We start from the raw sequence: 23546 nt of genomic DNA, 5'->3' as shown, positions 1-23546 counted from the left end.
TTTAAAATAGTAATTTGGGTATTAAGGTATAATTGGAGTTCTTTAGGTTGCTAAAGAGAGGGGAATTGTAATATCAAAAAAATATGCTTTAAATATGCAAATCATTTTCTATTTCTTTACTATAAATGGCTAACTGCTGTTGCAACCTGCTTAAAAATCTTTGCGCCAGAATCACTTACAGCGTGCTATCAGTCGTGTTAATCATCATTATCGCAGTCCTTATGGCCGATTCTATGCTGACTTCGTTTGCATTCAGCACCGTTACTTTCAAAAATGAGACCACGTCAATCACTGTGAAGGAAATCAGTGAAAAGTTATAGTTGACATCATTCTACTTCAATATCTCAATGCCAGGAAATGTTTGGAAAATTGAAACTGATAATAGCAAAGTTTGCGTTTAGTATGCTAAAGATAAAGATTCCGAGATTAAAAAAAGGGATAGAATCGATGTATACGATACTATTGCCGTTGGCTATATTCCATAAATTGGAAATTTTAGTTGCATCGTTAAGAGCTCTCTTGATGATTAAAGGAATCAGTTTTACTATGCAAAATACAATACAATGATGGCTATTATTTTGGCTATATTTATTATTACCTTCGTGCTCTTCTTTGTATTCATGTGGTGGTGCTGTTCTGGATGGTGTGGTTGTGAGTGCTGCGGATTGTGTAGAATGTGCTGTAGTGAAAAAGTTCACTCGATGGCGTGATTGGTTTTTTATTATTAAGTATATGACATGATGTGGTCGTATTTTATTATAATAGGATTCAATCCATCTCACTCATAGCTTCTATTAGCTTAATAAGGATATTTTGCATCTTAATATCGCAACCATTTAAGTCTTATACAATGTGGGAATGAAATACTAGCAGATTTCCTTACTTCAGTGAGTACACACTAGTTAATATATCATCTTTTTCAAAATGAATTATGGGACAAGCTTTTTCTTTAAACAAAATTGCCAAGTTTTAAGACTGTTAGTGAGTATGAATAATATTGTTTAAGTCGATATCTTTATCAGTTTCCTAATAACCATGTTCAAAAATTATATTCTGGGAGATTGCATTTACAAGATACACTAACGACACTTAAGGATAAATTAATTAAATAGGCGAGGTAAGTTGTATAAAAAGATCTCTTTGTTAGAGAACTTTTTTAGATGTACAGAAACACATTTTAAGTAATATGTAGTTTTATATATAATAATGTATATACATAAGATAAATTATTCTTAATTCATATTTGTTTTAAATATGACTGGGTGGCCGAGCGGTTAAGGCGATTGCTTGCTAAGCTATTATACTCTGTATGCGTGGGTTCAATTCCCACCTCAGTCGATTTTTAAAAGAATTTAATAATAACATTAAATTCACTAGAAATTTCATTATTTTTATTCATTTGAAAGCTGCGAATCGGTCAAAACCTTTGTTTTTCTTAATAATCTTTGCTGAATCTCCTTAAATTTTTTATACCTAATGTTTCCCAGTCCAGTTTTATTACTTTCGGACGCTAAAGTCGAAGTTCTTTTTATGTGCTATTTTTAAAACATTTAATGTGTTGTTCATTCGCATTGCTGTGTCTTACTTAATACTATTTTTTTCGGCACCGATACCTGCTGTTATTGGACGATCTGCCTATTACAATATCTCCTTAATATAAGGAGGCTCAGTATCGTCAGGGAATAACATGTTCAGCACGGAGTTAAAATTTTCAGACATTATGACAAAGAAGTGGTAAACTACATAATACTAATTATTATATCTTTTATACTATATAATAAAAATGCTATTTACAGTATTTTACATAATGCTTGTATTACTTTTCAAATAAGTCGTATTAGACTTCGGAACACAGAAAATCTACTACCTCCCAAACAAAAATATCTATTTTGGCCTTCACGGAATCGTGCACGCGCTGATAGTTTCCTGCCCTTGGCCGTTTCTCGTCGGCCATTTCGCTCATATCTGCAAAATCGTCATTCCAAATCCCCGAAAGCTCTCATTTTGCTGCTTTCTCTTTGAGTTTCTGGCACATCTTCACATCGATTGCGCGAAAAGGCGAATTTTTAAGCGGAACGGATTTTTTCGATATTCTCGCGGAATACGGATAGTATTCCACATACTTGATCAGTTTCTACACGCAATTTCCCTCTCCATTTGCTGCTTCTTTATAGCAATTTCGAGCTCAGCGCGATGACGCTGCGGGTGTTTTAGGACGATAATGAGCAGGTTAAATTCATATTAGAGGCATTTAAGTAATTCATCTAATTCCACTCCTAATGCAGTTCAAGTTTACGTCGGCTGAGACGGGCTTCACGGCGAGCGTGACAAAGGAGATCTCGTCGATCGCGCAGCTGTTCGAGATCGCCGGGGAGGCCATGGGGATCGCGGGCGAGTTCATCCTCCAGACGCCAGAGTACCGCCTGGGGAAGGACGATCGCGTGAAGTTCCCGCAGCTGCAGCCGGAGAACGAGTACAAGCACTTTCTGGTGGTCCCGACCGGTGGAAGACAGCCGGCGCTTTAGGCGACGCTGGTGGACGTGGACCCAAGCGGGGGTGCGGAGGAAGTGTGATTGTATATGTCGGCACTCGCTTCCTCAAAATGAACAACATCGAAACTGCGTACCTGCGCAGCAAAAAGCGCCTAGGGGGCCACCCCTGCCGCCTCGTCCTGGACCGCAGAATATGCGAGTCCCAGCTGTCGACCTCCAGATAGCTGGCCGCAGTACGGGAAAGCCGTGACCGCATAGCTCGAATGCCGTCGCCCCCACCTGATAGCGCTCCAGTCAACGAGCTGCAGTAGTTCTGGGCCCGCTAGGCCAAAACGGCAAGACTTTAGAATGAAATGACGCAGAGAAATGTCAGAGATGTCGAAATCGTCAACCAAAACGAGAAATAGATTGAAACCTACTATGCATTCGAACAGATAGAGACGGTGCGCCGGCGTCCACTAAGATAACGATTACCTGACGATATTTGGGATCTTACGTAAGAAATAAAGAGAGTGACTAAAGTAGATGAATGGTTGGAGAGCGTACTTCTAGGCCGAATTGCAGTACAAACAATGCAGCTGCGAAGGATGCGGCGGGAATTGACCTACGGTTTTGATTTTGAATGAAATATAATTATTATATAAAATATTCTTGTGATTTCAATTTAAAATCCGACCACCACTTCTCTATTTCGGCTCTTTGATATCCTGGACCCTGGACCGTTCCAGCTTCTGTAGAAATCTCTGAGACAATGAGAAGGCCCGTTTGCTTACCAGCTTTAGATTTTGCAGTCTGAGCTGAGTCGGGTTTGAATATTTTCAATTATTTTTTAACGTCATTTAGGTAGTGACTATATAACAAAGAACATTTTAGACAATAATATTTAGTCGTGTTTAACAAACAGCAGATGTATGCAAATGCATTTTCTTAGTGTTAGTTAATATTTAAGTTTTAAATTAATATTGTAATGGAAGCATGCAATACTAATTTAAGAATAAACTTATCGAATCACTCTGCTAAGCAAGTTTTTGCAGATTCATATATATTATAAATAGTGCTAGTTGATCCAAACATGGTCCAGTCTACATTATAAACTCTGCAGCCCATTCCCTTAAGCTACTATACTAATATTTTATAACATGCATCAAGTCCTTCTAAATATTCAACTTAAATGTTCATCTCGTAATCACGTTTTCTTATATTTTTTATTCTATAAAGGCAAGTTTCTGGCGAGACATCAAGATAAACTACTGCGGTTGGAAGAGGAATCTTAGAGACAATATCATTGTATTTAATTAAGTATTAATCAAACTAGTTCTATGATATGAAACCATCTTAAAACGCTAATCTCGCAAATACGGAATCTGAGAACACACTTCTATCTAATATAACTATATTATTCGGTTATTCAATAGCTATCTAGCATGCATGTTTATAGTGTTGTATTCTTTGTTCTAAAAACCACATTTAGAATTCAAAGGACCATTTTTTAGGGTCTTCATAGAACTTTGCCAAATAAGGGTTATCGGTAACGGGTTCCTCTAACGCATATAAATTGTACTCATTAGCTAAATTATGCAGTAATGATGTTTTACCGGCTGCTATACCACCCTCAAGAATCAAAAGATTAGGCAGGGAATTCATTATATAAAGGAGAGGTGAATTGAAATTTTGGTTATATTATATATTTAATATGTATCTACATTTTCACCCGGGAAATACAACTGAAGGATTCTATCTTTATTTATTGAACCTAATCAAATATAAAAATTAAATTAAATACATCAAATCGATGATTTCTATTTTTTTTCAAATAATAAAAGTATGACACTATTATACAAATTGGATTTTAGTAACTCTGTTGTAATAATAGTATTAAAGATATATTTGATTAGGTTCAATAAATAAAGATAGAATCCTTCAGTTGTATTTCCCGGGTGAAAATGTAGATACATATTAAATATATAATATAACCAAAATTTCAATTCACCTCTCCTTTATATAATGAATTCCCTGCCTAATCTTTTGATTCTTGAGGGTGGTATAGCAGCCGGTAAAACATCATTACTGCATAATTTAGCTAATGAGTACAATTTATATGCGTTAGAGGAACCCGTTACCGATAACCCTTATTTGGCAAAGTTCTATGAAGACCCTAAAAAATGGTCCTTTGAATTCTAAATGTGGTTTTTAGAACAAAGAATACAACACTATAAACATGCATGCTAGATAGCTATTGAATAACCGAATAATATAGTTATATTAGATAGAAGTGTGTTCTCAGATTCCGTATTTGCGAGATTAGCGTTTTAAGATGGTTTCATATCATAGAACTAGTTTGATTAATACTTAATTAAATACAATGATATTGTCTCTAAGATTCCTCTTCCAACCGCAGTAGTTTATCTTGATGTCTCGCCAGAAACTTGCCTTTATAGAATAAAAAATATAAGAAAACGTGATTACGAGATGAACATTTAAGTTGAATATTTAGAAGGACTTGATGCATGTTATAAAATATTAGTATAGTAGCTTAAGGGAATGGGCTGCAGAGTTTATAATGTAGACTGGACCATGTTTGGATCAACTAGCACTATTTATAATATATATGAATCTGCAAAAACTTGCTTAGCAGAGTGATTCGATAAGTTTATTCTTAAATTAGTATTGCATGCTTCCATTACAATATTAATTTAAAACTTAAATATTAACTAACACTAAGAAAATGCATTTGCATACATCTGCTGTTTGTTAAACACGACTAAATATTATTGTCTAAAATGTTCTTTGTTATATAGTCACTACCTAAATGACGTTAAAAAATAATTGAAAATATTCAAACCCGACTCAGCTCAGACTGCAAAATCTAAAGCTGGTAAGCAAACGGGCCTTCTCATTGTCTCAGAGATTTCTACAGAAGCTGGAACGGTCCAGGGTCCAGGATATCAAAGAGCCGAAATAGAGAAGTGGTGGTCGGATTTTAAATTGAAATCACAAGAATATTTTATATAATAATTATATTTCATTCAAAATCAAAACCGTAGGTCAATTCCCGCCGCATCCTTCGCAGCTGCATTGTTTGTACTGCAATTCGGCCTAGAAGTACGCTCTCCAACCATTCATCTACTTTAGTCACTCTCTTTATTTCTTACGTAAGATCCCAAATATCGTCAGGTAATCGTTATCTTAGTGGACGCCGGCGCACCGTCTCTATCTGTTCGAATGCATAGTAGGTTTCAATCTATTTCTCGTTTTGGTTGACGATTTCGACATCTCTGACATTTCTCTGCGTCATTTCATTCTAAAGTCTTGCCGTTTTGGCCTAGCGGGCCCAGAACTACTGCAGCTCGTTGACTGGAGCGCTATCAGGTGGGGGCGACGGCATTCGAGCTATGCGGTCACGGCTTTCCCGTACTGCGGCCAGCTATCTGGAGGTCGACAGCTGGGACTCGCATATTCTGCGGTCCAGGACGAGGCGGCAGGGGTGGCCCCCTAGGCGCTTTTTGCTGCGCAGGTACGCAGTTTCGATGTTGTTCATTTTGAGGAAGCGAGTGCCGACATATACAATCACACTTCCTCCGCACCCCCGCTTGGGTCCACGTCCACCAGCGTCGCCTAAAGCGCCGGCTGTCTTCCACCGGTCGGGACCACCAGAAAGTGCTTGTACTCGTTCTCCGGCTGCAGCTGCGGGAACTTCACGCGATCGTCCTTCCCCAGGCGGTACTCTGGCGTCTGGAGGATGAACTCGCCCGCGATCCCCATGGCCTCCCCGGCGATCTCGAACAGCTGCGCGATCGACGAGATCTCCTTTGTCACGCTCGCCGTGAAGCCCGTCTCAGCCGACGTAAACTTGAACTGCATTAGGAGTGGAATTAGATGAATTACTCAGAGGCCTCTGATGCGACCGCGAAGCTCCTCACGCGCCGCCCCGAGTTCCTGGACCCTGCGCTTAGCTGTGGCTACACGCTCCGCCGCGTCTCGCTTTTCTCCGGCGAGATGCGCCTCCCTCGAGCCAACCATGCGCAATACCGTGCGCTTCTGGACCTCCAATGCTGCTGCCACCTACATACCTTCCTCTGCAGCCCTCGCGTCCAGCAGCTCCAGTCTCGCCTGCAGCATCCTAATCTCCTTCAGCAGCACAGACCCCATCTGGGCATCCTTGCCCTCCTAAACTTCTATACGCGCTATCTCCAGCTCGTCACCCAGCTACTGTAATTGGAACCGCATCACCTGCCTGGTCATTTTATGAAATGGTAAATTGGAAGTAAATAAAATTGAGGAAACTTTAATATATTAAATCTCTATAAGATAAAATTTAAAACCAAACAATTAATACAAATCATAAAAAGTGAACATTATAACCCCCTAAACCTTACTAGAGTATGCAGTTTCCAACTTAATATTTAGCGGTTGGTGCGTTTGAAGCTTATCATAACTGAGCACAAAAGATCATTTTATCACCAACTTGAGGCATTCAAGCTGTTGAATTTCAGACTAGATGTTATGTAGGGTATAGTCAGTCCTATCTTCACCTTATGAGATATCTTCCTTATTTAATGTATCTACCAGGAGCATTTAATTCATAGTCTGGCACAACCTGTTTGATGTGAGTTAAGATGGGGTTTGTAAAGGAGGTATATGAGTACTAATTCCACAGTCGGGTATTTATTATAACTTTTACGGCAATACACATTATTTACGTTTATTTCTTTGATCACTTGTGTGTTACCCCCTACGTCGTGCTAACGACATATCTCGCATTTGCTAAGATCAAATAATCTATAATTTTTATATATTAATGGTATATAAATATATTAAAGCTCTAAAAACCATAGAATATCAAACTCTCAGTGTTCAACAGAATAGATGAGAGAAATACGGATAGTGATTATTCATGAACATTGATCAATATAAACCTCTATGTTGAAGAGACAGCAAAATATACTTTACAAAATTGATAATGAATGAGTATCAATATACCTGAAATTATCATTCGAGGAGCTTAGCCGCTTTTCTAGCCTGTGCGGAATCTAGTACGTCTAGAATCTGAGGACGATCGATATGCGCATATACAGGCGGGTGTGCCTATACTATACCTCTCTAGCTATGTTCCGCGGCGACGGCGGACTTTTAAGACTATTATGACAAGAAAACTTGGTTAAGGTTCTCAATCTGTGAGGCCTTGTAAATCTTTGCATTCACGTGTTCCATTCGTGATCATGTGGCCCGTTTTATATAATAATCTCCACCCCGCTCTGTTAGTTCAATATTATATACACCACTCCACAAATTCTCCTCTCCTCTTTCACTTCCTCCAAATGGAATTTATTAAGGACCTCCTCCTTAGGATATCAGATATCGGCGTCATTGGTGTCAATGATGGTGTATTTGACAGAGATTTCCGCCCTGACTCAGAGGATGTCAAGGATCAGCGTGTAACACGCGAGATTCTCAAAGAAGTGTTTGGAAAGTTTGGTTTCATCAAGCATGTAGACTATGCCGCTGGTAAGACTGAGGCCGTGCTAAGGTTTTCTGAATAAGACGTTGATGCAACCAAGAAGGTTATGGAAGAGTTTGCCGAGACACCTCTTGTCCTTGGGCAGAATGAGGTTAAGTTGTCCATCGTCAGTGGTGACGAGGAAGCCGAAGTATATAAGAACATTAGAGAAAGCTTTGCAAAACGTGGTGATAACCGTGGTGGATTCAATGGCGGTGACAGACGCGGAGGATATAATGACAGACGCGGTGGTGACAGAGATGGTGGTGATAGACGTGGCGGTTATAATGATAGGCGTGGTGGTGATAGGGACGGCGGCGACAGGCGTGGTGGATACGAGAAAAGAGATGGCGGTGATAGACGTGGCGGGTATGAGAGGCGCGACTACAAGTGATATCTTTGATGCAGGGCTGTATAATTTAGGGACGATGAAGTGAGTAAAATACTATTCATTTTAGTTTAGCGCAGAAAGGTTGTACGCGCATTCTTTGGGCACTACATCATTTCTCAATATCGAAAAGGTTGCTGCAGCTACGCATAAAACTTTGCCTTCGGATGAGTTTTATATGGCTCGGTTCTTGCAGCCCGTCCTCCTACTCAACAAAGCTCCCCTTCCTTACTTTATTGACCACGCGCCATTCGCTCTCAGCTGCTTCACGAACTTTATCTATATCGGCGAGCCGCTATTGGAGTCGAATGTGAGGGATGATGTCCTGGGTGAAATCCCTGAAGCTTATCTAAGATATCTATCTTTTTAATACCGGAATTTAATCTGTTTGTTCTGGGTATACATTTCTCAGGATTAAGCTTCGGACAGGTTTAGTAAGATATGCCTACGGAACACTAAAGGAACTTGCGTGTAATGAAGGCATCTAGAAAGATTTGTTCTTCATGCACGGTAAGAGAGTTGATTTATGCGAATACTGCTCACTATATTTTTAGATGTGTGGTTTATTTACTGGTTTAATCACGGTTCTCATTTAATAATTAGAGTTGATCTTAGCGCGCCGATATATACTAAATATGATAGTAATATTTTAGATCGGTAAATACAGCACCAATGGTATCAATTATAAATTAAACTATTAATGAAGTAATCTATGGTAGATTAAATACTATAGATATAAAACTTTTCTATACATTTTATATAAATATATTTATACTATACATAATATAATATAATAATTTAAAATTCGCTAGTATAAATGAATCTGTCCCTAAATTAATGTAATAACTTATTCAGAAAACGTCTTAGCGAACTTAAAGAATAAAATACAGATGAAATAAAATAAGTAAAGTAAAACTCCATACCTGAAGTGGGTTTATCTGAACTAACGCTTCTTCGGTAGAAAATTTTAACACTTGAACTAGATAAAGTTGATCTCCTAGCATAAAAATAACATCTTATGACTAAATGTGAAGAATATATTGATCAAATACTTGATTTTCGTGAACAGTTAATATTATTATAAACTTTTAATCGAGACCTTTAACTTGAAAATTGCGAAATCCGAAAACAAGCAGATTTAAAATGATTAAAGCGCTACCACGATGTGTAATTTAATTATTTATGGATCTATGAATATAGATTAGAAATAATCGTCTATAGCTTTACATTAAATTATGAATGTAATACCTTATCATAAATTAATAAAATATTGCACATCCTGAAATTAAATTCAAACTGATAATATTAATGATATTTTATCCGTATTTTCCCAAATTTCAGTAATAATATTCATTCAAAGATGAAAACTTGATATAAACTTCATTATCAATAAAGATTTTGCTTGTAAATATTTTAAAATAACCATTTTTTTGTTAAATCTGAAGATTTGTAAGAAGTGTTTTAATAATTAGTATGTATTTAAATGTTATTTTATATAACACTAGCACTTGCAATTTTTTAGGTTCAGGGATTTCACCCAGGACATCATCCCTCACATTCGACTCCAATAGCGGCTCGCCGATATAGATAAAGTTCGTGAAGCAGCTGAGAGCGAATGGCGCGTGGTCAATAAAGTAAGGAAGGGGAGCTTTGTTGAGTAGGAGGACGGGCTGCAAGAACCGAGCCATATAAAACTCATCCGAAGGCAAAGTTTTATGCGTAGCTGCAGCAACCTTTTCGATATTGAGAAATGATGTAGTGCCCCAAAGAATGCGCGTACAACCTTTCTGCGCTAAACTAAAATGAATAGTATTTTACTCACTTCATCGTCCCTAAATTATACAGCCCTGCATCAAAGATATCACTTGTAGTCGCGCCTCTCATACCCGCCACGTCTATCACCGCCATCTCTTTTCTCGTATCCACCACGCCTGTCGCCGCCGTCCCTATCACCACCACGCCTATCATTATAACCGCCACGTCTATCACCACCATCTCTGTCACCACCGCGTCTGTCATTATATCCTCCGCGTCTGTCACCGCCATTGAATCCACCACGGTTATCACCACGTTTTGCAAAGCTTTCTCTAATGTTCTTATATACTTCGGCTTCCTCGTCACCACTGACGATGGACAACTTAACCTCATTCTGCCCAAGGACAAGAGGTGTCTCGGCAAACTCTTCCATAACCTTCTTGGTTGCATCAACGTCTTATTCAGAAAACCTTAGCACGGCCTCAGTCTTACCAGCGGCATAGTCTACATGCTTGATGAAACCAAACTTTCCAAACACTTCTTTGAGAATCTCGCGTGTTACACGCTGATCCTTGACATCCTCTGAGTCAGGGCGGAAATCTCTGTCAAATACACCATCATTGACACCAATGACGCCGATATCTGATATCCTAAGGAGGAGGTCCTTAATAAATTCCATTTGGAGGAAGTGAAAGAGGAGAGGAGAATTTGTGGAGTGGTGTATATAATATTGAACTAACAGAGCGGGGTGGAGATTATTATATAAAACGGGCCACATGATCACGAATGGAACACGTGAATGCAAAGATTTACAAGGCCTCACAGATTGAGAACCTTAACCAAGTTTTCTTGTCATAATAGTCTTAAAAGTCCGCCGTCGCCGCGGAACATAGCTAGAGAGGTATAGTATAGGCACACCCGCCTGTATATGCGCATATCGATCGTCCTCAGATTCTAGACGTACTAGATTCCGCACAGGCTAGAAAAGCGGCTAAGCTCCTCGAATGATAATTTCAGGTATATTGATACTCATTCATTATCAATTTTGTAAAGTATATTTTGCTGTCTCTTCAACATAGAGGTTTATATTGATCAATGTTCATGAATAATCACTATCCGTATTTCTCTCATCTATTCTGTTGAACACTGAGAGTTTGATATTCTATGGTTTTTAGAGCTTTAATATATTTATATACCATTAATATATAAAAATTATAGATTATTTGATCTTAGCAAATGCGAGATATGTCGTTAGCACGACGTAGGGGGTAACACACAAGTGATCAAAGAAATAAACGTAAATAATGTGTATTGCCGTAAAAGTTATAATAAATACCCGACTGTGGAATTAGTACTCATATACCTCCTTTACAAACCCCATCTTAACTCACATCAAACAGGTTGTGCCAGACTATGAATTAAATGCTCCTGGTAGATACATTAAATAAGGAAGATATCTCATAAGGTGAAGATAGGACTGACTATACCCTACATAACATCTAGTCTGAAATTCAACAGCTTGAATGCCTCAAGTTGGTGATAAAATGATCTTTTGTGCTCAGTTATGATAAGCTTCAAACGCACCAACCGCTAAATATTAAGTTGGAAACTGCATACTCTAGTAAGGTTTAGGGGGTTATAATACTAAATTTATTTTAAATCATTTTAGGTAAAGTATAGCATCTAAATTATTAAGTTATCCGTTACGAGTACTCTATTTTCTATATATAGTTATTATATTAAGTAATTAATTATGAATTTATTCATATCAATGTTAGTACTTCGCCGAATTTTGATTTTTAACTTTTATCATAGAGAGTTATATAGATATTATAAGGAGCACTAGCAAAAATTACTAAAATTATATTAAAAATTAGATGCCATTAATTGATATTTATTATATAAGCTAATTTATAGTATCTAATCAGAATAAATTAAAATATATTCTAAATATTATTTTGTTTAAGAAGGTCTTCTTCTAATTTTCATTAATCTTTTAAAATTGACCTATCTGTCAATCATGATTATGTTTTATAATTTTCAAGTTTAAATATAAGATTTGTTATGATATAGAAATGTAGTAATGTAATATTTTATACTAACTAAGTAAAGTTTGATCTTTGAATAATCATTACCATAAATATATTTTTTAAAATGTTAATAATTTTTAAATAATTATCTAGGTTAGAAACTTATAATACCAAAATGATCTAGTTATTCTGATTTTTGTAAGGCATCATACATATTAGTGTTAAACATACAGTATAACATCAATTATCTGGTACTATTATTAACTATAAGTGTTACGAATCTTTTACTGCTAGAAAGGAATATTAGTTATTTTGAAGTTTATTCGCTCAAACGACTTAACCATATATTTAATTTCTAACTATATCGAAAATCCTGCTACTTTTTCCATAATGAGCACAATAAAGTTATTTCTCTATCGTAATTTTATTTAGTTCATATACTCATATTTATTATATGCAATTGAATACATGGTTATTATTTAGACTTATTATTTGTGATAACCGCTCATAACTTAAGACTGTTAAATTTTCCTATAGATAAATTATTTAGTAACGTTTAAAGTAAAGTATATTAATAATTTGGAAAAGCATAAGATACCTGATACTTATAATTTGTATTCCTTATTGATAATTAGAAAATGTATTAATCAAGCGTATTCGGCTATATAAATAATAGAAAATTCCAAAACCCGTTTATTGTAGTCTTAGTGATGGTCTAAAATATCAAACAAATTGTAAACTTTACATCCAAAACCTGACCTTATCTTTAATACTCATTGCCAAAATTCATTATTAATATAGATTATATCAATTTCTTAGTATAAATAACCCAGATATTTGCTACTGAGTAATATCCTGAAAAGATACAAAATAAAAAAATACAATAACACTACACCTTGTGTTTATATTTCAGTAACAATTTTAAAAAATACTATACAAAATGTAAAAAGATTATTCACTCATTATAGGCATAAACACTTTAATTAGCTAATGGTTTATTTGGAAATATTCGTATTATGATGAAAAAGTAGACAACGTATTAGGATAAATTTCGTTCATTTGTTTACATTTATCTGGATATTTAATAATGCCTACTAATATTGGCACATACGGGTCCTTCGAGCTCCACGAAACACAGTGGTAGATTCTATTTATTCCTTGCGAATAAGTTGATTTTAATCAATAAACATGAACTATGGAACTTTTAAAGTTTCATATTTTCGAAAACTACGGTGTACATAATAGTTTGGTTACTATTTTGGACAAGATGGGATATTAAAGTCTATAATGACATTATGTTTATATGGCAGTAATACTAAATTCGGTGCATATTCAAAGTCATTAGATATCTAATAACTGTGCAACGTGGATGGGGGCTTCATAGGATGCACTTTAGAGTACTAAAAAGATTTAACTGCGTGCATTTGGAAGGAGATAGTATGTCCCATTTATTATACACAGAAATCTTAAATTATCATTCGAGGAGCTTAGCCGCTTTTCTAGCCTGTGCGGAATCTAGTACGTCTAGAATCTGAGGACGATCGATATGCGCATATACAGGCGGGTGTGCCTATACTATACCTCTCTAGCTATGTTCCGCGGCGACGGCGGACTTTTAAGACTATTATGACAAGAAAACTTGGTTAAGGTTCTCAATCTGTGAGGCCTTGTAAATCTTTGCATTCACGTGTTCCATTCGTGATCATGTGGCCCGTTTTATATAATAATCTCCACCCCGCTCTGTTAGTTCAATATTATATACACCACTCCACAAATTCTCCTCTCCTCTTTCACTTCCTCCAAATGGAATTTATTAAGGACCTCCTCCTTAGGATATCAGATATCGGCGTCATTGGTGTCAATGATGGTGTATTTGACAGAGATTTCCGCCCTGACTCAGAGGATGTCAAGGATCAGCGTGTAACACGCGAGATTCTCAAAGAAGTGTTTGGAAAGTTTGGTTTCATCAAGCATGTAGACTATGCCGCTGGTAAGACTGAGGCCGTGCTAAGGTTTTCTGAATAAGACGTTGATGCAACCAAGAACGTTATGGAAGAGTTTGCCGAGACACCTCTTGTCCTTGGGCAGAATGAGGTTAAGTTGTCCATCGTCAGTGGTGACGAGGAAGCCGAAGTATATAAGAACATTAGAGAAAGCTTTGCAAAACGTGGTGATAACCGTGGTGGATTCAATGGCGGTGACAGACGCGGAGGATATAATGACAGACGCGGTGGTGACAGAGATGGTGGTGATAGACGTGGCGGTTATAATGATAGGCGTGGTGGTGATAGGGACGGCGGCGACAGGCGTGGTGGATACGAGAAAAGAGATGGCGGTGATAGACGTGGCGGGTATGAGAGGCGCGACTACAAGTGATATCTTTGATGCAGGGCTGTATAATTTAGGGACGATGAAGTGAGTAAAATACTATTCATTTTAGTTTAGCGCAGAAAGGTTGTACGCGCATTCTTTGGGCACTACATCATTTCTCAATATCGAAAAGGTTGCTGCAGCTACGCATAAAACTTTGCCTTCGGATGAGTTTTATATGGCTCGGTTCTTGCAGCCCGTCCTCCTACTCAACAAAGCTCCCCTTCCTTACTTTATTGACCACGCGCCATTCGCTCTCAGCTGCTTCACGAACTTTATCTATATCGGCGAGCCGCTATTGGAGTCGAATGTGAGGGATGATGTCCTGGGTGAAATCCCTGAAGCTTATCTAAGATATCTATCTTTTTAATACCGGAATTTAATCTGTTTGTTCTGGGTATACATTTCTCAGGATTAAGCTTCGGACAGGTTTAGTAAGATATGCCTACGGAACACTAAAGGAACTTGCGTGTAATGAAGGCATCTAGAAAGATTTGTTCTTCATGCACGGTAAGAGAGTTGATTTATGCGAATACTGCTCACTATATTTTTAGATGTGTGGTTTATTTACTGGTTTAATCACGGTTCTCATTTAATAATTAGAGTTGATCTTAGCGCGCCGATATATACTAAATATGATAGTAATATTTTAGATCGGTAAATACAGCACCAATGGTATCAATTATAAATTAAACTATTAATGAAGTAATCTATGGTAGATTAAATACTATAGATATAAAACTTTTCTATACATTTTATATAAATATATTTATACTATACATAATATAATATAATAATTTAAAATTCGCTAGTATAAATGAATCTGTCCCTAAATTAATGTAATAACTTATTCAGAAAACGTCTTAGCGAACTTAAAGAATAAAATACAGATGAAATAAAATAAGTAAAGTAAAACTCCATACCTGAAGTGGGTTTATCTGAACTAACGCTTCTTCGGTAGAAAATTTTAACACTTGAACTAGATAAAGTTGATCTCCTAGCATAAAAATAACATCTTATGACTAAATGTGAAGAATATATTGATCAAATACTTGATTTTCGTGAACAGTTAATATTATTATAAACTTTTAATCGAGACCTTTAACTTGAAAATTGCGAAATCCGAAAACAAGCAGATTTAAAATGATTAAAGCGCTACCACGATGTGTAATTTAATTATTTATGGATCTATGAATATAGATTAGAAATAATCGTCTATAGCTTTACATTAAATTATGAATGTAATACCTTATCATAAATTAATAAAATATTGCACATCCTGAAATTAAATTCAAACTGATAATATTAATGATATTTTATCCGTATTTTCCCAAATTTCAGTAATAATATTCATTCAAAGATGAAAACTTGATATAAACTTCATTATCAATAAAGATTTTGCTTGTAAATATTTTAAAATAACCATTTTTTTGTTAAATCTGAAGATTTGTAAGAAGTGTTTTAATAATTAGTATGTATTTAAATGTTATTTTATATAACACTAGCACTTGCAATTTTTTAGGTTCAGGGATTTCACCCAGGACATCATCCCTCACATTCGACTCCAATAGCGGCTCGCCGATATAGATAAAGTTCGTGAAGCAGCTGAGAGCGAATGGCGCGTGGTCAATAAAGTAAGGAAGGGGAGCTTTGTTGAGTAGGAGGACGGGCTGCAAGAACCGAGCCATATAAAACTCATCCGAAGGCAAAGTTTTATGCGTAGCTGCAGCAACCTTTTCGATATTGAGAAATGATGTAGTGCCCAAAGAATGCGCGTACAACCTTTCTGCGCTAAACTAAAATGAATAGTATTTTACTCACTTCATCGTCCCTAAATTATACAGCCCTGCATCAAAGATATCACTTGTAGTCGCGCCTCTCATACCCGCCACGTCTATCACCGCCATCTCTTTTCTCGTATCCACCACGCCTGTCGCCGCCGTCCCTATCACCACCACGCCTATCATTATAACCGCCACGTCTATCACCACCATCTCTGTCACCACCGCGTCTGTCATTATATCCTCCGCGTCTGTCACCGCCATTGAATCCACCACGGTTATCACCACGTTTTGCAAAGCTTTCTCTAATGTTCTTATATACTTCGGCTTCCTCGTCACCACTGACGATGGACAACTTAACCTCATTCTGCCCAAGGACAAGAGGTGTCTCGGCAAACTCTTCCATAACGTTCTTGGTTGCATCAACGTCTTATTCAGAAAACCTTAGCACGGCCTCAGTCTTACCAGCGGCATAGTCTACATGCTTGATGAAACCAAACTTTCCAAACACTTCTTTGAGAATCTCGCGTGTTACACGCTGATCCTTGACATCCTCTGAGTCAGGGCGGAAATCTCTGTCAAATACACCATCATTGACACCAATGACGCCGATATCTGATATCCTAAGGAGGAGGTCCTTAATAAATTCCATTTGGAGGAAGTGAAAGAGGAGAGGAGAATTTGTGGAGTGGTGTATATAATATTGAACTAACAGAGCGGGGTGGAGATTATTATATAAAACGGGCCACATGATCACGAATGGAACACGTGAATGCAAAGATTTACAAGGCCTCACAGATTGAGAACCTTAACCAAGTTTTCTTGTCATAATAGTCTTAAAAGTCCGCCGTCGCCGCGGAACATAGCTAGAGAGGTATAGTATAGGCACACCCGCCTGTATATGCGCATATCGATCGTCCTCAGATTCTAGACGTACTAGATTCCGCACAGGCTAGAAAAGCGGCTAAGCTCCTCGAATGATAATTTAAGATTTCTGTGTATAATAAATGGGACATACTATCTCCTTCCAAATGCACGCAGTTAAATCTTTTTAGTACTCTAAAGTGCATCCTATGAAGCCCCCATCCACGTTGCACAGTTATTAGATATCTAATGACTTTGAATATGCACCGAATTTAGTATTACTGCCATATAAACATAATGTCATTATAGACTTTAATATCCCATCTTGTCCAAAATAGTAACCAAACTATTATGTACACCGTAGTTTTCGAAAATATGAAACTTTAAAAGTTCCATAGTTCATGTTTATTGATTAAAATCAACTTATTCGCAAGGAATAAATAGAATCTACCACTGTGTTTCGTGGAGCTCGAAGGACCCGTATGTGCCAATATTAGTAGGCATTATTAAATATCCAGATAAATGTAAACAAATGAACGAAATTTATCCTAATACGTTGTCTACTTTTTCATCATAATACGAATATTTCCAAATAAACCATTAGCTAATTAAAGTGTTTATGCCTATAATGAGTGAATAATCTTTTTACATTTTGTATAGTATTTTTTAAAATTGTTACTGAAATATAAACACAAGGTGTAGTGTTATTGTATTTTTTTATTTTGTATCTTTTCAGGATATTACTCAGTAGCAAATATCTGGGTTATTTATACTAAGAAATTGATATAATCTATATTAATAATGAATTTTGGCAATGAGTATTAAAGATAAGGTCAGGTTTTGGATGTAAAGTTTACAATTTGTTTGATATTTTAGACCATCACTAAGACTACAATAAACGGGTTTTGGAATTTTCTATTATTTATATAGCCGAATACGCTTGATTAATACATTTTCTAATTATCAATAAGGAATACAAATTATAAGTATCAGGTATCTTATGCTTTTCCAAATTATTAATATACTTTACTTTAAACGTTACTAAATAATTTATCTATAGGAAAATTTAACAGTCTTAAGTTATGAGCGGTTATCACAAATAATAAGTCTAAATAATAACCATGTATTCAATTGCATATAATAAATATGAGTATATGAACTAAATAAAATTACGATAGAGAAATAACTTTATTGTGCTCATTATGGAAAAAGTAGCAGGATTTTCGATATAGTTAGAAATTAAATATATGGTTAAGTCGTTTGAGCGAATAAACTTCAAAATAACTAATATTCCTTTCTAGCAGTAAAAGATTCGTAACACTTATAGTTAATAATAGTACCAGATAATTGATGTTATACTGTATGTTTAACACTAATATGTATGATGCCTTACAAAAATCAGAATAACTAGATCATTTTGGTATTATAAGTTTCTAACCTAGATAATTATTTAAAAATTATTAACATTTTAAAAAATATATTTATGGTAATGATTATTCAAAGATCAAACTTTACTTAGTTAGTATAAAATATTACATTACTACATTTCTATATCATAACAAATCTTATATTTAAACTTGAAAATTATAAAACATAATCATGATTGACAGATAGGTCAATTTTAAAAGATTAATGAAAATTAGAAGAAGACCTTCTTAAACAAAATAATATTTAGAATATATTTTAATTTATTCTGATTAGATACTATAAATTAGCTTATATAATAAATATCAATTAATGGCATCTAATTTTTAATATAATTTTAGTAATTTTTGCTAGTGCTCCTTATAATATCTATATAACTCTCTATGATAAAAGTTAAAAATCAAAATTCGGCGAAGTACTAACATTGATATGAATAAATTCATAATTAATTACTTAATATAATAACTATATATAGAAAATAGAGTACTCGTAACGGATAACTTAATAATTTAGATGCTATACTTTACCTAAAATGATTTAAAATAAATTTAGTATTATAACCCCCTAAACCTTACTAGAGTATGCAGTTTCCAACTTAATATTTAGCGGTTGGTGCGTTTGAAGCTTATCATAACTGAGCACAAAAGATCATTTTATCACCAACTTGAGGCATTCAAGCTGTTGAATTTCAGACTAGATGTTATGTAGGGTATAGTCAGTCCTATCTTCACCTTATGAGATATCTTCCTTATTTAATGTATCTACCAGGAGCATTTAATTCATAGTCTGGCACAACCTGTTTGATGTGAGTTAAGATGGGGTTTGTAAAGGAGGTATATGAGTACTAATTCCACAGTCGGGTATTTATTATAACTTTTACGGCAATACACATTATTTACGTTTATTTCTTTGATCACTTGTGTGTTACCCCCTACGTCGTGCTAACGACATATCTCGCATTTGCTAAGATCAAATAATCTATAATTTTTATATATTAATGGTATATAAATATATTAAAGCTCTAAAAACCATAGAATATCAAACTCTCAGTGTTCAACAGAATAGATGAGAGAAATACGGATAGTGATTATTCATGAACATTGATCAATATAAACCTCTATGTTGAAGAGACAGCAAAATATACTTTACAAAATTGATAATGAATGAGTATCAATATACCTGAAATTATCATTCGAGGAGCTTAGCCGCTTTTCTAGCCTGTGCGGAATCTAGTACGTCTAGAATCTGAGGACGATCGATATGCGCATATACAGGCGGGTGTGCCTATACTATACCTCTCTAGCTATGTTCCGCGGCGACGGCGGACTTTTAAGACTATTATGACAAGAAAACTTGGTTAAGGTTCTCAATCTGTGAGGCCTTGTAAATCTTTGCATTCACGTGTTCCATTCGTGATCATGTGGCCCGTTTTATATAATAATCTCCACCCCGCTCTGTTAGTTCAATATTATATACACCACTCCACAAATTCTCCTCTCCTCTTTCACTTCCTCCAAATGGAATTTATTAAGGACCTCCTCCTTAGGATATCAGATATCGGCGTCATTGGTGTCAATGATGGTGTATTTGACAGAGATTTCCGCCCTGACTCAGAGGATGTCAAGGATCAGCGTGTAACACGCGAGATTCTCAAAGAAGTGTTTGGAAAGTTTGGTTTCATCAAGCATGTAGACTATGCCGCTGGTAAGACTGAGGCCGTGCTAAGGTTTTCTGAATAAGACGTTGATGCAACCAAGAAGGTTATGGAAGAGTTTGCCGAGACACCTCTTGTCCTTGGGCAGAATGAGGTTAAGTTGTCCATCGTCAGTGGTGACGAGGAAGCCGAAGTATATAAGAACATTAGAGAAAGCTTTGCAAAACGTGGTGATAACCGTGGTGGATTCAATGGCGGTGACAGACGCGGAGGATATAATGACAGACGCGGTGGTGACAGAGATGGTGGTGATAGACGTGGCGGTTATAATGATAGGCGTGGTGGTGATAGGGACGGCGGCGACAGGCGTGGTGGATACGAGAAAAGAGATGGCGGTGATAGACGTGGCGGGTATGAGAGGCGCGACTACAAGTGATATCTTTGATGCAGGGCTGTATAATTTAGGGACGATGAAGTGAGTAAAATACTATTCATTTTAGTTTAGCGCAGAAAGGTTGTACGCGCATTCTTTGGGGCACTACATCATTTCTCAATATCGAAAAGGTTGCTGCAGCTACGCATAAAACTTTGCCTTCGGATGAGTTTTATATGGCTCGGTTCTTGCAGCCCGTCCTCCTACTCAACAAAGCTCCCCTTCCTTACTTTATTGACCACGCGCCATTCGCTCTCAGCTGCTTCACGAACTTTATCTATATCGGCGAGCCGCTATTGGAGTCGAATGTGAGGGATGATGTCCTGGGTGAAATCCCTGAAGCTTATCTAAGATATCTATCTTTTTAATACCGGAATTTAATCTGTTTGTTCTGGGTATACATTTCTCAGGATTAAGCTTCGGACAGGTTTAGTAAGATATGCCTACGGAACACTAAAGGAACTTGCGTGTAATGAAGGCATCTAGAAAGATTTGTTCTTCATGCACGGTAAGAGAGTTGATTTATGCGAATACTGCTCACTATATTTTTAGATGTGTGGTTTATTTACTGGTTTAATCACGGTTCTCATTTAATAATTAGAGTTGATCTTAGCGCGCCGATATATACTAAATATGATAGTAATATTTTTAGATCGAGATTAAATTATATTACATATATTTGTTAATATATATAGATATTATATTCTATATACGGATTGATGAACAATTACTAATTATACAATTCATTAAATTTAACTATAGAAATAGACATACTTTATACGTGAGCGAATAAATTTTACCGAAGAAGCATCACATCAAATAGAGATAAAATTGAATTTCATTTGAATGTAACGCCGCGGAGGAGGCCGTCCGCACCCACGAACACCGGCGTGCCGTGGAGTGTGGTGTAGAAGGGAACCTCTGGTTCCTCCAGGAGCACCGCTCCCAGTGCGCGTCTGAGCTCGTCTGCCTGTCTAGTCGCGGTAATAGCAGCGAGATCTGGCGCCAGTAGCGCTTCCAGCCCCGGGAGCTGGGCGGAGCCGCGAGCCCGGAGAACGAGACCCGTAACCAGGAAGCATAAGAAAACTGCAAGCAGTGCGTGAGATGCCATACGTTGTCTCGCCTCATGTCGCTCGAGGGCTTCGATGTGCTGGTTAGCGGTCGCCATTAGTGGAGTGGTAGCTCACTTGTGCAGCTTGCGGTTGCGTTTCGCGTGCTTGTTCTGCGCGGATCGCACCTTCATGCGTGCGAGGCGCACTAGCTGCTCTGTGCGCTCGATCTCGCCGCGGCGGGCCTCGACCTTGCCGGTCATGCGCGCGTCCTTGAGGAAGACCTCGTCCACAATGGAGCGCGCCTGTTGCCGCTTGGTGAGACGGCTATAGAACTCCCGACTGCCTGGAAGCACGGCGGCCAGCTGTACGCGGTCGGGCAGCGCGCCCTCCCAGTCAGTGATCTGGCGCCTGCCAAGGTCGCGCAGCTTGAGCGCCTCCAGCTCCAGGCGTGTTCTGGCGGTTAGCTCCATGTCTGCCATGGCGTGGAAGCTGCGTGCTCCCTGGGACTTCGCTTGCGGTGGAGGGGCGCGCCAGTGACAGTCTGCGGGACCGGCGGTGTCTGGAAGGCGCGAGAACTGCTACACCATGCGGGCCGTCTCCGCGGAGAGGGTGGGCGCCTGCTGGGTACTGAACGTGGTACTGGGCGTGTAGCCGAAGACGTCCATTGCGGAGCGGAGCGGGGAATGCAGAGCTAGGTGTAGTTCAGCCTCCCGCTCGCGCTAGCCTGTGCATCCTGCGCAACGGTGCTGCCATACAACGCAAAGCTGCGAGCGCGCAAGCGGGTAGTACCGGGGGGGCTGTGCTTCGCCGTCCGCTGCCCGTCCTGCCGTGGCACGCTAGAGGTGCGTCAGGAGGCGGGAGTATTCCGCGCGGGTGACGGGGCCGAGATACCGCCATCTAAGTTGCAGCCCGTCCAGAGCAGGGCAGAGCCGCCCACTTCGGAGTCAGACCTGGACTTCGCGGCAGCTATCCGTCAGCAACGGAGCGAGTGACCCTTCCACAATGTCCACCATCCAGCGCTACGTCGCCGAGGCAGCCCAGGCCGAGTCCCTGCGCCGCGGCCCCGAGACCTTCGCTGAGCGCCACGTGTTCGTGGACCTCACCGAGCTGCTAACCTACCTAGCCGACCGGGAAGCTTCCCTCGCAGCATTCCGGGGAGACCTACGCCCCCTGACCGCGGGACTGGACTGCTTCCTGCAGGGTGTACTGGCTCTGGGACCTGCCTCAGTCACGCTGGCCCAGGACGGTAATCCCAGCCAAGCCGTCGCGCTGCACTGCCTGCCCCTGCAGATGGCTTAGGCTGCAGCCGCCACGCGGTTCTAGCGCACCGGGAACGTTAAGTTCGCATAGGAGGCCTTCCGGCTGAGCCCCAGACAGCGACTGCAGGTCCACGAGCATCTTGTCGCCTCGTTCCCGGCTGTGCGCTCCCTCATCGCCCCAGTGCTGGCGCGGCACTATGTTCGGGGCTACGACATCGCCGTATCCCAAGCTCAGTGGGCCCTGCTCTCTGCAGCAGACGTGGTACCAAGCTTCCATGCGCTCGGAATGCTGCTCAGCGGGGAGCTAGCCACCCTGGAGGTGTACGATGCCCAGTTCCTGGAGCACGTCCTCGGGCAGGACCGTGACCGTCTCGCCCTCCTCCTCGGGGATGAGTATTTTCCTGGATTTAGTTATAAAAGAAAAAATGTTATTTATTAGATATCAATTGTTTAAACACTATGTTTAATTTAATAATATGATATGGTTAATTTAATTGATTTTTTGTATAAGGATGAATATTTCCTCGTTTGTTACAAAGATAACTA

At 38.4% G+C, this 23546-nt stretch overlaps 32 protein-coding genes, 1 non-coding gene and 2 pseudogenes across 33 annotated transcripts; 17 read left to right on the top strand and 18 right to left on the bottom strand. All coding sequences in view use genetic code 6, as the record gives it.

Moving 5' to 3' along the window:
* Positions 1–125: 125 nt before the first annotated feature.
* SS50377_26308 (Transmembrane domain-containing protein) lies at positions 126–710 on the top strand (the record flags this gene model as incomplete). The annotated part of the gene is made up of 1 exon (XM_067910118.1): positions 126–710. One exon carries the CDS (start codon positions 126–128, stop codon positions 708–710), a length of 585 nt encoding a protein of 194 aa, XP_067762874.1.
* A 58-nt stretch (positions 711–768) lies between these two features.
* Positions 769–1176, bottom strand: SS50377_26307 (uncharacterized protein; the record flags this gene model as incomplete). Its single annotated transcript, XM_067910117.1, has 1 exon — positions 769–1176. The coding sequence occupies one exon, from the start codon at positions 1174–1176 to the stop codon at positions 769–771; it is 408 nt and encodes a 135-aa protein (XP_067762873.1).
* Positions 1177–1256: 80 nt separating this feature from the next.
* SS50377_t20099 lies at positions 1257–1338 on the top strand. The gene has a single exon. It is a non-coding gene; the product is annotated as a tRNA-Ser (tRNA).
* A 57-nt stretch (positions 1339–1395) lies between these two features.
* Positions 1396–1719, bottom strand: SS50377_26306 (uncharacterized protein; the record flags this gene model as incomplete). Its single annotated transcript, XM_067910116.1, has 1 exon — positions 1396–1719. The coding sequence occupies one exon, from the start codon at positions 1717–1719 to the stop codon at positions 1396–1398; it is 324 nt and encodes a 107-aa protein (XP_067762872.1).
* Positions 1720–2279: 560 nt separating this feature from the next.
* SS50377_26305 (uncharacterized protein) lies at positions 2280–2573 on the top strand (the record flags this gene model as incomplete). Its single annotated transcript, XM_067910115.1, has 1 exon — positions 2280–2573. The coding sequence occupies one exon, from the start codon at positions 2280–2282 to the stop codon at positions 2571–2573; it is 294 nt and encodes a 97-aa protein (XP_067762871.1).
* A 29-nt stretch (positions 2574–2602) lies between these two features.
* Positions 2603–3118, top strand: SS50377_26304 (uncharacterized protein; the record flags this gene model as incomplete). The annotated part of the gene is made up of 1 exon (XM_067910114.1): positions 2603–3118. One exon carries the CDS (start codon positions 2603–2605, stop codon positions 3116–3118), a length of 516 nt encoding a protein of 171 aa, XP_067762870.1.
* A 382-nt stretch (positions 3119–3500) lies between these two features.
* On the bottom strand, positions 3501–4136 carry SS50377_26303 (Deoxynucleoside kinase family protein; the record flags this gene model as incomplete). The annotated part of the gene is made up of 1 exon (XM_067910113.1): positions 3501–4136. One exon carries the CDS (start codon positions 4134–4136, stop codon positions 3501–3503), a length of 636 nt encoding a protein of 211 aa, XP_067762869.1.
* Positions 4137–4496: 360 nt separating this feature from the next.
* On the top strand, positions 4497–5132 carry SS50377_26302 (Deoxynucleoside kinase family protein; the record flags this gene model as incomplete). The annotated part of the gene is made up of 1 exon (XM_067910112.1): positions 4497–5132. One exon carries the CDS (start codon positions 4497–4499, stop codon positions 5130–5132), a length of 636 nt encoding a protein of 211 aa, XP_067762868.1.
* A 382-nt stretch (positions 5133–5514) lies between these two features.
* On the bottom strand, positions 5515–6030 carry SS50377_26301 (uncharacterized protein; the record flags this gene model as incomplete). Its single annotated transcript, XM_067910111.1, has 1 exon — positions 5515–6030. The coding sequence occupies one exon, from the start codon at positions 6028–6030 to the stop codon at positions 5515–5517; it is 516 nt and encodes a 171-aa protein (XP_067762867.1).
* Positions 6031–6059: 29 nt separating this feature from the next.
* On the bottom strand, positions 6060–6353 carry SS50377_26300 (uncharacterized protein; the record flags this gene model as incomplete). Its single annotated transcript, XM_067910110.1, has 1 exon — positions 6060–6353. The coding sequence occupies one exon, from the start codon at positions 6351–6353 to the stop codon at positions 6060–6062; it is 294 nt and encodes a 97-aa protein (XP_067762866.1).
* Positions 6354–6377: 24 nt separating this feature from the next.
* Positions 6378–6734, bottom strand: SS50377_26299 (uncharacterized protein; the record flags this gene model as incomplete). Its single annotated transcript, XM_067910109.1, has 1 exon — positions 6378–6734. The coding sequence occupies one exon, from the start codon at positions 6732–6734 to the stop codon at positions 6378–6380; it is 357 nt and encodes a 118-aa protein (XP_067762865.1).
* A 207-nt stretch (positions 6735–6941) lies between these two features.
* SS50377_26298 (uncharacterized protein) lies at positions 6942–7253 on the bottom strand (the record flags this gene model as incomplete). Its single annotated transcript, XM_067910108.1, has 1 exon — positions 6942–7253. One exon carries the CDS (start codon positions 7251–7253, stop codon positions 6942–6944), a length of 312 nt encoding a protein of 103 aa, XP_067762864.1.
* Positions 7254–7481: 228 nt separating this feature from the next.
* On the bottom strand, positions 7482–7703 carry SS50377_26297 (uncharacterized protein; the record flags this gene model as incomplete). The annotated part of the gene is made up of 1 exon (XM_067910107.1): positions 7482–7703. The coding sequence occupies one exon, from the start codon at positions 7701–7703 to the stop codon at positions 7482–7484; it is 222 nt and encodes a 73-aa protein (XP_067762863.1).
* Positions 7704–7810: 107 nt separating this feature from the next.
* On the top strand, positions 7811–8383 carry SS50377_26296 (RNA binding motif-containing protein; the record flags this gene model as incomplete). Its single annotated transcript, XM_067910106.1, has 1 exon — positions 7811–8383. One exon carries the CDS (start codon positions 7811–7813, stop codon positions 8381–8383), a length of 573 nt encoding a protein of 190 aa, XP_067762862.1.
* Positions 8384–8489: 106 nt separating this feature from the next.
* Positions 8490–8969, bottom strand: SS50377_26295 (uncharacterized protein; the record flags this gene model as incomplete). Its single annotated transcript, XM_067910105.1, has 1 exon — positions 8490–8969. One exon carries the CDS (start codon positions 8967–8969, stop codon positions 8490–8492), a length of 480 nt encoding a protein of 159 aa, XP_067762861.1.
* Positions 8970–9194: 225 nt separating this feature from the next.
* Positions 9195–9524, top strand: SS50377_26294 (uncharacterized protein; the record flags this gene model as incomplete). Its single annotated transcript, XM_067910104.1, has 1 exon — positions 9195–9524. One exon carries the CDS (start codon positions 9195–9197, stop codon positions 9522–9524), a length of 330 nt encoding a protein of 109 aa, XP_067762860.1.
* Positions 9525–9850: 326 nt separating this feature from the next.
* Positions 9851–10183, top strand: SS50377_26293 (uncharacterized protein; the record flags this gene model as incomplete). Its single annotated transcript, XM_067910103.1, has 1 exon — positions 9851–10183. The coding sequence occupies one exon, from the start codon at positions 9851–9853 to the stop codon at positions 10181–10183; it is 333 nt and encodes a 110-aa protein (XP_067762859.1).
* A 55-nt stretch (positions 10184–10238) lies between these two features.
* Positions 10239–10811, bottom strand: SS50377_26292 (RNA binding motif-containing protein; the record flags this gene model as incomplete). The annotated part of the gene is made up of 1 exon (XM_067910102.1): positions 10239–10811. The coding sequence occupies one exon, from the start codon at positions 10809–10811 to the stop codon at positions 10239–10241; it is 573 nt and encodes a 190-aa protein (XP_067762858.1).
* A 107-nt stretch (positions 10812–10918) lies between these two features.
* On the top strand, positions 10919–11140 carry SS50377_26291 (uncharacterized protein; the record flags this gene model as incomplete). Its single annotated transcript, XM_067910101.1, has 1 exon — positions 10919–11140. The coding sequence occupies one exon, from the start codon at positions 10919–10921 to the stop codon at positions 11138–11140; it is 222 nt and encodes a 73-aa protein (XP_067762857.1).
* A 228-nt stretch (positions 11141–11368) lies between these two features.
* SS50377_26290 (uncharacterized protein) lies at positions 11369–11680 on the top strand (the record flags this gene model as incomplete). The annotated part of the gene is made up of 1 exon (XM_067910100.1): positions 11369–11680. One exon carries the CDS (start codon positions 11369–11371, stop codon positions 11678–11680), a length of 312 nt encoding a protein of 103 aa, XP_067762856.1.
* Positions 11681–13217: 1537 nt separating this feature from the next.
* SS50377_26289 (uncharacterized protein) lies at positions 13218–13586 on the bottom strand (the record flags this gene model as incomplete). The annotated part of the gene is made up of 1 exon (XM_067910099.1): positions 13218–13586. One exon carries the CDS (start codon positions 13584–13586, stop codon positions 13218–13220), a length of 369 nt encoding a protein of 122 aa, XP_067762855.1.
* Positions 13587–13636: 50 nt separating this feature from the next.
* Positions 13637–13858, bottom strand: SS50377_26288 (uncharacterized protein; the record flags this gene model as incomplete). The annotated part of the gene is made up of 1 exon (XM_067910098.1): positions 13637–13858. The coding sequence occupies one exon, from the start codon at positions 13856–13858 to the stop codon at positions 13637–13639; it is 222 nt and encodes a 73-aa protein (XP_067762854.1).
* Positions 13859–13965: 107 nt separating this feature from the next.
* Positions 13966–14538, top strand: SS50377_26287 (RNA binding motif-containing protein; the record flags this gene model as incomplete). The annotated part of the gene is made up of 1 exon (XM_067910097.1): positions 13966–14538. One exon carries the CDS (start codon positions 13966–13968, stop codon positions 14536–14538), a length of 573 nt encoding a protein of 190 aa, XP_067762853.1.
* Positions 14539–14644: 106 nt separating this feature from the next.
* On the bottom strand, positions 14645–15124 carry SS50377_26286 (uncharacterized protein; the record flags this gene model as incomplete). Its single annotated transcript, XM_067910096.1, has 1 exon — positions 14645–15124. The coding sequence occupies one exon, from the start codon at positions 15122–15124 to the stop codon at positions 14645–14647; it is 480 nt and encodes a 159-aa protein (XP_067762852.1).
* Positions 15125–15349: 225 nt separating this feature from the next.
* Positions 15350–15679, top strand: SS50377_26285 (uncharacterized protein; the record flags this gene model as incomplete). Its single annotated transcript, XM_067910095.1, has 1 exon — positions 15350–15679. One exon carries the CDS (start codon positions 15350–15352, stop codon positions 15677–15679), a length of 330 nt encoding a protein of 109 aa, XP_067762851.1.
* A 190-nt stretch (positions 15680–15869) lies between these two features.
* SS50377_26284 (uncharacterized protein) lies at positions 15870–16220 on the bottom strand (the record flags this gene model as incomplete). Its single annotated transcript, XM_067910094.1, has 1 exon — positions 15870–16220. The coding sequence occupies one exon, from the start codon at positions 16218–16220 to the stop codon at positions 15870–15872; it is 351 nt and encodes a 116-aa protein (XP_067762850.1).
* A 172-nt stretch (positions 16221–16392) lies between these two features.
* SS50377_26283 (RNA binding motif-containing protein) lies at positions 16393–16965 on the bottom strand (the record flags this gene model as incomplete). The annotated part of the gene is made up of 1 exon (XM_067910093.1): positions 16393–16965. The coding sequence occupies one exon, from the start codon at positions 16963–16965 to the stop codon at positions 16393–16395; it is 573 nt and encodes a 190-aa protein (XP_067762849.1).
* A 107-nt stretch (positions 16966–17072) lies between these two features.
* SS50377_26282 (uncharacterized protein) lies at positions 17073–17294 on the top strand (the record flags this gene model as incomplete). The annotated part of the gene is made up of 1 exon (XM_067910092.1): positions 17073–17294. The coding sequence occupies one exon, from the start codon at positions 17073–17075 to the stop codon at positions 17292–17294; it is 222 nt and encodes a 73-aa protein (XP_067762848.1).
* A 50-nt stretch (positions 17295–17344) lies between these two features.
* Positions 17345–17713, top strand: SS50377_26281 (uncharacterized protein; the record flags this gene model as incomplete). Its single annotated transcript, XM_067910091.1, has 1 exon — positions 17345–17713. The coding sequence occupies one exon, from the start codon at positions 17345–17347 to the stop codon at positions 17711–17713; it is 369 nt and encodes a 122-aa protein (XP_067762847.1).
* A 1537-nt stretch (positions 17714–19250) lies between these two features.
* Positions 19251–19562, bottom strand: SS50377_26280 (uncharacterized protein; the record flags this gene model as incomplete). The annotated part of the gene is made up of 1 exon (XM_067910090.1): positions 19251–19562. One exon carries the CDS (start codon positions 19560–19562, stop codon positions 19251–19253), a length of 312 nt encoding a protein of 103 aa, XP_067762846.1.
* Positions 19563–19790: 228 nt separating this feature from the next.
* SS50377_26279 (uncharacterized protein) lies at positions 19791–20012 on the bottom strand (the record flags this gene model as incomplete). The annotated part of the gene is made up of 1 exon (XM_067910089.1): positions 19791–20012. One exon carries the CDS (start codon positions 20010–20012, stop codon positions 19791–19793), a length of 222 nt encoding a protein of 73 aa, XP_067762845.1.
* A 107-nt stretch (positions 20013–20119) lies between these two features.
* On the top strand, positions 20120–20692 carry SS50377_26278 (RNA binding motif-containing protein; the record flags this gene model as incomplete). Its single annotated transcript, XM_067910088.1, has 1 exon — positions 20120–20692. One exon carries the CDS (start codon positions 20120–20122, stop codon positions 20690–20692), a length of 573 nt encoding a protein of 190 aa, XP_067762844.1.
* A 107-nt stretch (positions 20693–20799) lies between these two features.
* SS50377_26277 (uncharacterized protein) lies at positions 20800–21279 on the bottom strand (the record flags this gene model as incomplete). Its single annotated transcript, XM_067910087.1, has 1 exon — positions 20800–21279. The coding sequence occupies one exon, from the start codon at positions 21277–21279 to the stop codon at positions 20800–20802; it is 480 nt and encodes a 159-aa protein (XP_067762843.1).
* A 248-nt stretch (positions 21280–21527) lies between these two features.
* SS50377_26276 (Hypothetical protein) lies at positions 21528–22733 on the top strand (annotated as a pseudogene).
* A 10-nt stretch (positions 22734–22743) lies between these two features.
* SS50377_26275 (Hypothetical protein) lies at positions 22744–23405 on the top strand (annotated as a pseudogene).
* The last annotated feature ends 141 nt before the right edge of the window (positions 23406–23546 follow it).

This window comes from Spironucleus salmonicida, chromosome 6, assembly GCF_000497125.1.
Source record: "Spironucleus salmonicida strain ATCC 50377 chromosome 6, whole genome shotgun sequence".
NCBI lineage: Eukaryota > Fornicata > Diplomonadida > Hexamitidae > Spironucleus > Spironucleus salmonicida.
This window is presented reverse-complemented; position numbering and strand designations above follow the sequence as displayed.